Source organism: Macrobrachium nipponense, chromosome 1 (genome assembly GCF_015104395.2).
Source record: "Macrobrachium nipponense isolate FS-2020 chromosome 1, ASM1510439v2, whole genome shotgun sequence".
Lineage (NCBI taxonomy): Eukaryota > Metazoa > Arthropoda > Malacostraca > Decapoda > Palaemonidae > Macrobrachium > Macrobrachium nipponense.
In genome coordinates, this window is record NC_087200.1 from 143,681,089 (window position 1) to 143,695,358 (window position 14,270).

At 38.1% G+C, this 14,270-nt stretch overlaps 2 protein-coding genes across 2 annotated transcripts in view; one reads left to right on the forward strand and one right to left on the reverse strand.

Annotated features, from left to right (window-relative positions):
• The window catches only part of LOC135218962 (transmembrane protein 62-like), a 608,314-nt gene that overhangs the window by 388,113 nt on the left and 205,931 nt on the right, over positions 1-14,270 (forward strand).
• The window catches only part of LOC135220055 (transmembrane protein 62-like), a 99,026-nt gene that overhangs the window by 11,167 nt on the left and 73,589 nt on the right, over positions 1-14,270 (reverse strand). Inside the window, exon 5 of the mRNA XM_064257385.1 lies at positions 1,828-2,005. Within this exon, the coding sequence (XP_064113455.1) occupies positions 1,828-2,005 (178 nt within the window). The remainder of the gene's footprint in view (positions 1-1,827; positions 2,006-14,270) is intronic.

A 14,270-nucleotide genomic window follows, 5' to 3' on the forward strand; every position in this document is an offset into this window, starting at 1 on the left:
TGGCCCCTGAATAAGGTTAAGTATGTATATCTTGGTTTAACCAGGCCACTGAGCTGATTAACAGCTCTCGAGAGCGCTGAAGAAGGAATAGACATTTTTACGTAGCTAGGAACCAATCGGTCACCTAGCAACGGGGCCTACAGCTTATTGTGGTGTCCGAACCACATTATATCAAGAAATGAATTTCTATCACCAGAAATAAATTCCTCTGATTCCACGTTGGCCGAGCAGAGAATCAAACTTCGGACCACCGGATTGGTAGCCGAGCGCGAAATCCACTTGTACAACGAGGAACTTCCTGAATAAGGTATTCAAACTTTTATGTGCTCCTCAATTCAACAGACCTAATGTACCGACCACATGCATGCTTCAAAAAGCAACCTTCCTGGTAGCATTAGTATCAGGAGCACGTATTAGTGAGTTTAGGCTCTCTTAGACGGGGAAGATATATCACACAAAACTGCTGACAACCAGTTATTGTTATCCCCTGGGCCATCGTTCCTGGCCAAGAATGAGAATCCTTTAAAGAGGAAATCTCCTATTCTTATAAGAAAACAAAGTTTAGCAGACAAAACATATGCCTAGTTCAAGCACTTAAGGATTACCTAGAGGTCACGGAAAAAGTTTCAGAAGGTCCAATTTTCATACACCCTAGCACAAACAAACCACCCTCTCTACAAGGGATAAGAATAATTTTAGTCCCTCATTAAAAAGGCTAACCCACATTCCTTTCCTAGATCACATGATACTAGGAAAGTAAGTACATCATTGGCCTTTTTCAGAAATGTATCATTTGAAGAAATTTCTGAATGTACTAGGTGGTCATCAAAGTCAGTATTCTTAAAACACTACTGCCACGAGCTGGAACAAATTCGAACCCACTGTGTATCAGTAGGTGGTATGGTTAGTCCTGACCCCATAGGCGCCACGACAGAAAACCAGGGGTCTCCCTAACTGGTGGGTATGTTGACTATCGCTGGGGAAGGTGTGTAAAGGTCGCAACCATACCCAGCATACTTAGATAAGTCACCATAGAACTTTATGCTAAAAGTATATCCTATGTGTTTTCGTTATCTTTTTTACAGAAACTATATATAGTGGCTTGACACTGGACCTGAAATGATTTAATCTTAAAACTTTCAGATATTTGGGATGAAAATTTGCGAGTTTAAGTTTTTTGTCACCTGTCAATTTCTTTGTAATGTTCCTTTGAGGACGAAACAGCGACTATACTGTCAAAAAACAGGTTTTGACATAAGAAAAACCTACTTTTGGTATTCGCTGTTGAGTCCTCAAAAACCCCCCCACTTCTCTGATGAAAAACCATGGGATTTGGGTAAAGGTACATCCTGCATTGACCAGCAGAGTAATGATTTTTGGTCTTTTGGCCGGCCCAAACATAAAACAAGATGGCTGATGTGCATGCACAATAGTCACTTCTACAGGTTTTGACGTAGGAAACTGGGTAAAGCTTTTGCTAAAGACGAGATAAAAAGGCTTCTTGTCTTTTGAGTCCATTATACTCTATCACTTGTCATAGTGTTTATCATTATGGCATAATACCCAGCTAAAAGATATTTTTTTAATATTAGTCTGATCACCTTGGGGCATTGTCACACACCAGGGAGGGTCCCTGGTGTGAGGGTAACTCCTTTGAGGACTCAAAAGCGACTACCAAAAATAGGTTTTTCCTACGTCAAAATCTGTTTTTTCATCTGAATATTCATACGTACTATATTTCTAAGCACAGGTTTGGTGGTTATATTTAAAATATGTAACTATACTGCATATGCCTTACTTGAGAAAATCTGAGTTATTGCTACTTACCTGGAGATTTCTTATAAAATCTTTTTCGTTTGCTGGACGATCCCAAGATTCATAGTGGATTTCAACAGTAGCAGTAAATAAGGGACCAAAGTTATGCACACATGAAATCCAATGGCCTAAATTATCATCAACACGAACGGAAACTACAGCAATCTCTTCATCTGTAAACACCAGTAATCTGAAATATAATTTGCCTCCATAAGAACTAATTATGACAAAAAGAACACTTTCTAAAAAGTTTTTTTTTATACAAAATTAAGAGTTTATGACTTCCTTCAGGAGTGTCAGCTCCTTTTCCATTAACCCTTAAACGCCTATTGGACATATCATATGTTGAATAAAATTGTCTGTTGGGTGCTAATCAGACGTATAGTACGTCAACTACAAAAAGTTTTTTTAAATATTTGCGGAAAAATTTTTATAGGCCTAGTTTGCAAAAAATTTTAAATCACGGGCCTTGAGGGATGCTGGGAGTTCACGGATCAAACTGTTGTTTTGTTTACAAGTGTTACCCAGGCGCGCATGAGCGAATTTCTTTCTTCTCGCACTAAAAAGCACCAGCAATGCATCTCAGAAATTTTTTTGTTATTTTGTCATAATTTTTGCACCATTTTATATTAGCTGCTACATAGAGTTTTATATATGAAAATGTGCGCAATTTCATGTAGAATAAAAAAAAAAATAAATAAATAACTCATGGTTGTAGCTTTTAACAGTTTTGAAATATTTTCATATAAATCAAGATAAGTGCCAAAGTTTCAACCTTCGGTCAGCTTTGATTCAACCGAAATGGGCGAAAAACGCAATTGTAAGCTAAAACTCTTACATTCTAGTAATATTCAATCATTTACCTTCATTTTGAAACAAATTGGAAGTCTCTAGCACAATATTTCGATTTTAGTGAATTTTTTAAAAACACTTTTTCCTTCCCTCCGCTCGCAGTAACTCAGCCGAAAATCTCAGAAATTCTTTCGTTAATTTGTTATAATGTTTGCACCATTTTATATTAGCCGTTACATAAAGTTTTACATATGAAAATGTGCGCAATTTCATGTAGAATACAACAATAAATAACTCATGGTTGTAGCTTTTATCAGTTTTGAAATATTTTCATATAAATCACGATAAATAGAAAAATTCGAACTTTGGTCAACTTTAACTCGACCTTCGGTCAACTTTAACTCAACTGAAATGGTCGAAAACTGCAATTGTAAGCTACAACACTTACAGTCTAGTAAGTTACCTTTATTTTGCAACAAACGGGAAGTCTCTAGCACAATATTTCGATTTATAGTGAATTTATGAAAAAACATTTTTTATGTCCACGTGGTTTACTGAATTTCCATGCATCATTTTGTGATAATAATATTTTCTCATTTTCTCTGTGTTGCTTTGATCATTTTACAATTTGTTATATACCAAAATCATCACAATCTAGTGTACAATACAATGAAAAAAAATTAACTTATTTGCTTCAACCATTTTGCTCACAGCACGATTTGTACACAATTATATATGAAATTTTTTTTTTTGTGCTGTCATATATTCCAATATTTATATATATTTTTTTTCCATTTCTGATGGTTGCATACTAAAATTCATGCAATGATAAAAAAGGAGCTGAAAATGAACTCTTAATCTTAAAAACTAAGTGTACTGTGATTTTTTGAAAAAAAACTTTTTCGCTTCGACGCTAACTCCCAAAAGCTGCCGGCATACTATAGACACTTTGGCAAATAGCGGCTCAGAGTTTAAGGGTTAACAAAGAAGCATCCATCTGGTAATCTGCACATCAAGGTTCCCAATTCCTTCAGTGAGGCTGATAAGATAGCAAATTACTTTGTAAAATTATGAGTTTGTATAAAAAAAACTGTATTGCCTTTAGCACTAAAAACCCCATAACTATGACTGTGAGAAGCTACTTTGGTGGGAGGATATTTGCTGATACTCAGACTGAGTCTCAGGAACATGAGGCTAGCAAATTGCTGAATGACTGTGCCAGGAAATCAAAGAGTCTTGGAGACTACTGATAAGAAGTATGAACTGGGCTGGTACCCTGTTAGTCAACCTATGGCCCTTACTGCAGAAGGATCATACTGTAAAAATACTGGTCTAAAGCAGATACTCTTTATCTGCACTATGAGAAACCAAAAACAGGAGATGAAGGAAGAGTAGTAAGTCTTGAGAACCCCCCTCCCATTTGAGAGGGAGTAATAACGTTGCCTACAACTACACAAGGGCCATTAAGAACAGTACTGAGGATCTATGAGTCAGGTTTTGAAAGCAAAAGTACACATAAGGTATTCAGGGACCTCAATGAAACACAACTGATAATATAGGAAATTTCCACTTCTTTGAAAAGCAAGAGACAGACACAATCCTATTTTATGACCCCTGATATTTAAGCTAGATGCTAATGAGTTCAGGTGTGATATATGTATAGCTAGAATAAAACAGTAATTCAACACACTACTACCTTGTGCAGCCCAGTAAATAAAAAAACCTTCAGTTCCCCATACCTAAAGTTTTGGTCTTGTGAATATAAATTCTGACCATTCTTGCAGAGCAAAAAATTACAGCCTACTTGTTCCCAAACTGAACAACCAAGAAGAGAATAATAAATAAAGTTGCAGGATGAAGCTGAGAGGGAGTTGGGTTGCATCTTTGCACAAAAACCAAAGAATCACAGGAATGGCCATATTCCCCTAGTCCTTTGGTAAGATACCTGGCTAAAGGAAGTATGTAATTCACTTACCTAGGTAGCTGAGGCCAGGCCTACCAAGAATAATGTCTTCATGGTTAGATTCCTTAAGCCTCTTCCAGTTGTTCATATACTGGACTGGACAGATTGGCACATACGACAACACTAGTACGTTTGGTTTTCGTAGACTTTCTTCTACGAAATTTTGTCTCGGTTATTGTATGTTTCCTTGGTTTTCATACACTCGGAAATGCTCCATCCGGGGCCCAGCATGTGACTGGGCCCTGTATTGAGTGGCCAAAGAAAGCATCCTATCTTTTGTGACCCATTCTGCTTTTGTGTTTGTTGTTTTTGTGCTTTTTTATTCAAGTGCAACTGCTAAATAAGCCATCATGAGGCCAAAGAATGTAAAAAAAGGTGAGAAACAATAGAATTTAAGAAAGAACTTGCAGCAAAGTGTTGGAGAAAGCTGCACACTGATCTCAGTGAGAAAATGCCTACAAGCGCTGCTGCTAGTGAATTTAAGGCCAGCAGAGGCTGGTTAGAAAAATTCAGAAAACAAATGGGCATACATAATGTGCCTACTTCAGGGATTAAAGTCATGTTTGAAAAATGGATTGATGCAAAAATTTTGTGAGACTTATCATCACAACAAAGAAGTTGTAATCTGTGTCTCCACTCCAACATGTTTATAATGACAATGCTGTGCTTAACTTTGAGCAAATTTTAAAGAAATGACAGTAACTCTCAAGCTGGTCCTAGTGCCAGTAAAAACAGAGGAAGTACCCTCAGATAGTGCCAGTAAAAAACAAAGAGAACTTAACCCCAGATAGGTACTTGATACCTTAAGTCCTTCTGCAAGGAGATTCCCTCCCCTTACAAACAATAACCTCTCCAACCCTCTCCGTCTTCCCTAAGCTAAAAAGTGTTTTCAATAACGGTAAGAGTGATGTTTAATGTTCATTTATTCATTTCATTGTCCTTTATATTCATTTCCCATAGATTTCTGTATGTAAAACTGTGTTTATTCCCTATGAAATGTAATTTTTAAAATATTTTGAGGGTCTGGAATGCATTAATTGTATTTACTTTAGTATTCCTTATGGGAATTATTGTTTTGGTATTTGTGTTTCGGATTTTGTGGGAAGTTCCGAAATGGATTATATATACAGAAACCGTGGTTCCACTGTCTGAGTGTAATAGCTATAACTGCCAACCATCGGTTGTTTTTGTTGGTCTGGTAGTTAGCCAAATATGTTCGGTGATTCGGTCAACCACAGTCGTGGGGCATTTGTTTTTCGCTACATCCCAAACCCAGTGGTGAGGTTGTGCGAAGATGACTCAGACTCAGTCATAATTAAGACGATAAGAAGTCATAAAGATCTCAGTTTCATAATCATTTAAGTATTCTCTATTCAAAGTTCATTTGGGAAAAGTGCCTTTAGGGGATATGCATCTTGTGATGTGCTTTGAATGAAAATTATGAAGTACAGACTGTGCTGGAAGCCAGCCTCATATAATTCAGGCTAGGATAGTGATCTCGTTATTTACAATAACGAATCCATCATTCACAATCACAGTAAGTTAATATCATTTATGCGCTCATATCTTGAATGTCAATTAAAATGAGTATAATAACCTGGGTGTCGTACTGTAGATCTTAGGCTATGATTTGGTTATTCGTTTCAAGTCACCTTAGGCTATACAATCCCTTGTGATTTGGAATGCTCTACTTATTACAAAGCGAGTGGTAATAAAAGTTTTATTATAAAAAAACATTCATACAAACCCATTGATAAAACATACTGAATCACAATCAAGTCATAAGGGAAGATAATGACAAAAAAGAACATCCCCTCTCCTAATATCCAGCACTGGAGCAATAGCTAAACCATCCCTGAACCAAAAATCGCTTCAATAAAATAACGGAGTCAGCAAGGGAAGTTACATATGCCAAAACAGCACACTCACCAAGCCCATGAGGCAACAAGACTGATATTCCACAAAGCACATGTTGCCAAGCATGCCCTATTCATGACAGTTGAATGTTAAGAGGAAAATGAAACTGGCTGACAAGTATCCCTCTCAATTGGTAAAACATGAACTACTGTGACAATTGGTTCCAATGAATTTATAGATAAGATCACATAAATATAACTTTGCAAAGGCACTTTGAAAATGCCAAGTACCTCTCTAAGGATGGCAGAGAGCTTCAGAAAACTTGCAACTCAAAAGTTATGGAAGATGAAAGACTTGTCATGATCTTAAGCTACAAGAGGTCCTTATGTGAAACCATGTACATATCATCTATTCATGGCTAATTGTGTATTTGTTTTTTTTTTTACATGTGCAACCTGATGTCTTTTGTATGGATATACCTTCAGCAAAAGCTAGTTTAGTCATTAGTTTGGTAACAAGGTAGCTAATTAAAGGTCAGCGAGGGAGATGGGGAAGCATGGACTAACTTAACTTGACTACTGGTATTTTTCCTTCATAACAGGGGGCAAAACCAAGGTGGTTAGAGACGAGTATTATAAAGAAAAATAGAAAAAAAGAGAGAGAGTGAGAACTCCAGGTTTGTACATCTAGGAATCAGAGTCTGTTAAAAGAAAATAACGGTGTTTGTTCTTCCCAGCCAGATAAGACAGCTTCCTGGTCACATACTTATACCTGGAAAGGGTGACTTTTGTTACCATCTATACAATCTTACACATGTGACTTTGAGGTTCACAGGTCCTGTGTAAAAGTATGTCTTGAAGCCTTGCTCTTGGAAAATGAAAAAAACCCATTTGCAATTTCCACTTATTGAAAGGGGAGAAACAGGTGGTCACATGTACCTACGACTACTACTACTATTAATACTACAGTCAGAGATATATACCCATGTTCTATAGCACACCTGCATATGGCTAAACCAAAAAGCATACATGGCTGTGGACTGCTGAACGAAGGAAGAGAGAGGAAAAGCAGAGAAACCAGCCACGTTCATTCACCTGACTTTCGCTAACCATGAATCTTAGATAAGAAGCTCTCCTGTCCAATGGAACTTAAGGCTTGCCCACACTAGGTAACACTGTTTGCAAAACTTTTTATGCATATTGTTTCCCATATATATATATATATATATATATATATATATATATATATATATATATCAATTCAAGCTACAAATGTCTTAATATCTAAATTTCCACTTTACCTCCCAAAATGATATATTTTTATATGTACCGAAGGGGAAATTTTTTAAACAATTGATATAATTTCGTCCCCCATGGGATCGAACCACCGTCCAAGGGGTGACGGGGCCGAAATCAGGGACACCGTCAGTGACGCTATCCAATCAGCCAACAAGAGACGCTATAAGGGTTCATATTCGATTCTGACCTTACAAATCACCTCGATCTGGAGGCTTTTCGTAATTAGAACATCGATATGGAACCCGTCTACCAGTGGCCAATCTCGAAGGCCGTTTGACAGCACGTAGCCTTTTTGTTATGAATAATTATCACATCGAACCGTGATCCATTTATTAATTAATTCAAGCCTCAAATGTCCTTTAATATTCTATTTCACTTACCTCCAAAATGATGTATTTCATATATGTACCGAAGGGGAATTTTTTTAATTGATAATAATTTCGTCCCCCATGGGATCGAACCAACCGTCAAGTGGACGGGGACGAAATCCAGGACCGTCAGTGACGCTATCCAATCAGCCAACAGAGACGCTATAAGTTCATATCGATTCGACCTTACAAATCACCCTCGATCTGGATGCTTTCGTAATTAGAAATCGATATGGAACCCCGTCTACATGTTTGGCAATTCGAGCGTTTGACAGCACGTAGCTTTTGTTATGAATAATTATCACATCGAACCGGGATCCATTTTTTTATATCAATTCCAAGCTACAAATGTCCTTTAATATCTAAATTCACTTTACCTCCCAAATGATATCATATATGTACCGAAGGGGATTTTTTTATTGATAATAATTTTCGTCCCCCATGGGATCGAACCACCGTCCAAGTGGACGGGGACGAAATCAGGGACCGTCAGTGACGCTATCCAACAGCAACAGAGAAGCTATAAGTTCATATCGATTCTGACCTTACAAATCACACCTCGATCTGGATGCTTTCGTAATTAGAATCGATAGGAACCCCGCCTACCATGTTGGCCAATTCGAGCGTTGACAGCACGTAGCCTTTGTTATGAATAATTATCACATCGAACCGTGATCCATTTATATATCAATTCAAAGCTACAATGTCCTTAATATCTAAATTCACTTTACCTCCCAAAAGATATATTTTCATATATGTACGAAGGGGAATTTTTTAATTGATAATAATTCGTCCCCCATGGGATCGAACCACCGTCCAAGTGGACGGGGACGAAATCAGGACCGTCAGTGACGCTATCCAATCAGCCCAACAGAGACGCTATAAGTTCATATCGATTCTGACCTTACAAATCACCCTCGATCTGGATGCTTTCGTAATTAGAAATCGATATGGAACCCCGTCTACCATGTTGGCCAATCGAGCGTTTGACAGCACGTAGCCTTTTGTTATGAATAATTATCACGAACCGTGATCATTTATATATCAATTCAAGCTACAAATGTCCTTTAATATCTAAATTCACTTACCTCCCAAATGATATATTTCCATATATGTACCGAAGGGAATTTTTAATTTAATTGATAATAATTTCGTCCCCCCATGGGATCGAACCACCGTCCAGTGGACGGGGACGAAATCAGGGACCGTCGTGACGCTATCCAATCAGCCAAACAGAGACGCTATAAGTTCATATCGATTCTGACCTACAAATCACCCTCGATCTGGATGCTTTCGTAATTAGAATCGATATGGAAACCCCGTCTACCATGTTGGCCAATTCGACCCGCGTTTGACAGCACGTAGCCTTTTGTTATGAATAATTTATCACATCGAACCGTGATCCATTTATATATCAATTCAAGCTACAAATGTCCTAATATCTAATTCACTTTTAACCTTGGACGGTGGTCGATCCCATGGGGGGACGAAATTATTATCAATTAAAAAATTCCCCTTCGGTACATATATGAAAATATATATTTTGGGAGGTAAAGTGAATTTAGATATTAAAGGACATTTGTAGCTTGAATTGATATATAAATGGATCAACGGTTCGATGTGATAATTATTCATAACAAAAGGCTACGTGCTGTCAAACGCTCGAATTGCCAACATGTAGACGGGGTTCCATATCGATTCTAATTACGAAAGCATCAGATCGAGGGTGATTTGTAGTCAGAAATCGATACTGAACTTATAGCGTCTCTGTTGGTTGATTGGATAGTCACTGACGGTCCTGATTTCGTCCCCGTCCACTTGGACGGTGGTTCGATCCCATGGGGGACGAAATTATTATCAATTAAAAAATTCCCCTTCGGTACATATATGAAAATATATCATTTGGGAGTAAAGTGAATTTAGATATTAAAGGACATTTGTAGCTTGAATTGATATATAAATGGATCACGGTTCGATGTGATAATTATCATAACAAAAGGCTACGTGCTGTCAAACGCTCGAATTGGCCAACATTGGTAGACGGGGTCCATATCGATTCTAATTACGAAAGCATCCAGATCGAGGGTGATTTGTAAGGTCAGAATCGATATGAACTTATAGCGTCTCTGTTGGCTGATTGGATAGCGTCACTGACGTCCTGATTTCGTCCCGTCCACTTGGACGGTGGTTCGATCCCATGGGGGGACGAAATTATTATCAATTAAAAAATTCCCCTTCGGTACATTATTATGAAAAATACATCATTTTTGGGGGAGGTAAAGTGAATTTTAGATATTAAAGGACATTTTGTAGCTTGAATTGATATATAAATTGGATCACGTTCGATTGTGATATTATTCATAACAAAAGGCTACGTGCTGTCAAACGCTCGAATTGGCAACATGGTAGACGGGGTTCCATATCGATTCTAATACGAAAGCATCCCAGATCGAGGGTGATTTGTAAGGTCAGAATCGATTATGAACTTATAGGCTCTCTGTGGGGATGGGATAGCGTCATCTGACGGTCCTGATTTCGTCCCGCCACTTTGGACGGTGGTTCGATCCCATGGGGGGACGAAATTATTATCAATAAAAAATTCCCCTCGGTACATATATGAAAATATATCATTTGGGAGGATTAAAGTGAAATTGAATCGATACCTAAAGGAACATTGTGCTTTTAGCTTTGGAAATGGATATAAAAATACAGGATCCACGGGTTCGATGGTGATAAATTATTCAATAACAAAAAGGCTACGTGCTGTCAAAACGAATCGAAGAGGGGTTGACAATGGTAGACGTTGTTTCATATCGACTTCTATTACGATTTGCATCCAAATCGAGGGTGATTGTAGAAAATCAGGAATCGATATGAATATATATGATTAGTCTCAAAATGTTGGAAATGATTGGATGGTAGAGTCACTGAGTCCTGATTTGTAACAGTCCACTTGGAACAGGTGGTTCGATATGAGAGGACGGAAATATATTCAATTAAAAAATTCCCTTCGGTACATATATGAAAATATATCATTTGGGAGGTAAAGTGAATTTAGATATTAAAGGACATTTGTAGCTTGAATTGATATATAAATGGATCACGGTTCGATGTGATAATTATTCGTATATATATATATACTATATATATATATATATATATATATATATAATATAGATATATATATATATATACATAATATACAGTAGTGCCTCAGGTTACGAAATTAATCCGTTCCGGAGCAGCCTTCGTAACCTGATTTTTTTGTATCTAGAACTACGTTTTACATGTAAATTGCCTAATTCGTTCCAAGCCCTACAAAAACACCACGGTAAATTTTATAATAAAGCTAAGTTGACCAATAAACAATGAAATACAACTATTTGAACCATTCAATACCTAACCTAACCGTTACTGTACCTGCAAATAAAGTGTATTAGTGTACAAGGTACAAGAAATACTGTAAGTACATGTAGGTATGTATGTAGTAAAATGTGGAACCGTTCCTTTCGAGTGAGGCGATGTCTGAAAGTGGTGACAGAGGAGGACAAATGGCAGAAAACATGAACACTTAACTTTACAAAACACATTAAAAGTGGCAGAAACATTAAACACTAAACTTTACGAAACAAATTGACAAATGGCAGAAAACATTAACACTTCGACTTTACAAAAAACTTTAAATTAAGCTTCTCCTTTTTTCCTTTTTTTTCTTTTTCTGATTTTTAAGCTTTTTTTTCTATTTTTTTACTTACGTTTTTTTAAAAATTTCAATTTCTTCACCATTCCAATTTTCTGTTTTTTTTCGTATCACTTGGACCTTCCTGTCTGCCTACTACTAAAGGCCTCTTTAAAAAATAACTATCCAAGGAAGATTGCTTCTGCCTGCTTTTAAAAATGTTGATGAAACGACTCAGGCAAACGTCATTGAACTGCACAAGCATACGACCTGTGTAAACCTTTTCAGGGTGTCTCTTTTCTACAAATGTTTGCACTTTATGAAAAGCAGCTAGAACATCCTTAATTTCTGCCGTTGTCATAGGGTCCTCCTCCTCCTCCTCAACGCCACTGCCAGAGAACTCTTCTTGAACGACGTTATGTTGCATGGCCTCCAACTCCTTCAGGTCATCCGTCGTAGGCTCCTCTTGGTGCTCCTCGAGAAGGTTATTGATGTCGTCCTCGTCAACGACCAGCCCCATGGACTTGCCGAGTGCAATGATCTCGTCAAGATTTGGTTGCAAACTGTTTCTGAATCTGCATCAGCTTCGCCCACGTTGAACCCCTCAAAGTCTCGGGCGGATATGGTATCAGGCCAGAGTTTCCTACATGAAGAATTCAAGGTTTGCCTCAAAACCTCCAGCAAAGCTTGATCGATGAGTCGGATGCATATCATGATATTGAAATGCTCCTTCCAAAATTCAAGCAGGGTGAGGATTGTGGTATCAGTGATGTCACAACATCTCTTGAAAAGATGTTTTGTATACAGCTTCTTGAAGTTCGATATCACTTGCTGGTCCATAGGCTGGAGGAGAGGGGTGGTGTTACGCAGAAGATAAAGAACCTTGATGAAAGAATAATCTGCTAGGATATCATCCTCTAGACCAGGAGGTTGTGAGTATAGGGACATTGTCCAACACCCAGCAGACATTCAGAGGGAGGAGCTTTTCTTTTCTTAATAAAAGGGAAATTTTCTTCCAGCTTTTGTCGGGGCTTGGGAAAAAATCTAAGGCAGGATTTTGCCACCCACCCAACTCGGTGAACAAAAGTCTTGTTACTCACGCTTTCGCATTAGCCCTCCACATCACCAGAAGCCTCTCCTTTAGCACTTGGTGGGCCTTGAAGGCTCGAGGAGTCTCGGAATGATACACAAGTAGGGGCTTCACCTTACAATCCCCACTGGCGTTAGAACAAAGTGCAAGCGTAAGCCTGTCTTTCACATGGTTATGCCTGGGTAGCTTCTTCTCTTCCTCCGTGATGTACGTCTGATGAGGCATTTTTTTCCAAAAAAAGGCCAGTCTCATCACAGTTGAAGACTTGCTGAGAACTGTAGCCTTCTTTGATTGTCATCTCCTCGAACGTCTTCACAAAGGCTTGGGCCACTTTCGTGTCTGAGCTGGCAGCCTCCCCATGCCAAACCAACCCCGAGAAACCTTGAAGTCTGGGGTTGCCTTCGATGTCCCTTCTCCTGCATTGTCTTTGGCCTGAGCACTCAGATCACTGAAAATGGCCTTGGCCTTCTGGCAGATTGCCGTCTCAGTTATCGTATCGCCAGTAATTTCCTTGTCCTTAATCCATGCAAGATGCAGCCTCTCCATCTCATCATGCACGTGGCTCCTCTTGTTGGAAAAAATAGTCACACCCTTGGAAGGTGTAACTGCTTTGATGGCTTCCTTCTGCTTAAGGACGGTGCCTATCATCGATGGATTTCAGCTGTATTCCTTAGCGATCACACTCAACCGCATACCAGTCTCATACTTCTTGATTATCTCCATCTTCATCTCCATAGAAAGCATCCTCTTCTTTCCGTGAACTTCAGCAACATTCTTGGGACCCATGGCTAATAACGTAATTAAGTTCACACACAACATGATAAAGTAACTTACAGTACAACGAGAGCAAAATCACCAACATGAATTTACGTTAACGAACGAAATCTACGTGAAGTAACGAATTCCACATGTGTACGATAACGCTACCAAAATGAAATGGTCGGGGAACTCCCTTACATAGATGCATGATGGGATAGATGTTGACCAATAGGAGAGCAGGATCTTACGGTGGTTATAAAATTGTTCTTGGCGGCCTGGGCGAATCTCGGACTTTACAGTACACCCTTTCGCGACCTGAATTATCTTCATACACAGAAGTAAAAAAATCTTTGTCTTTGCCTTTGTAACTGGATTTCTGTGTGTGTGTATATATATATATATATATATATATATATATATATTATATATATATATATAAATATATATATAAATATATATATATATATATATATATATATATATATATCTATATATAGATATATATACAGGCAGTCCCCTGGGTTACGATGGGGGTTCCGTTCTTGAGACGCGTTGTAACACGAAAATCGTCGTAAGCCGGAACGACGTTCTTGAAAACATGTCCCAGGGAAAATTTCACTACTTTGGAATTTTTCATTTTTCTTTAGGA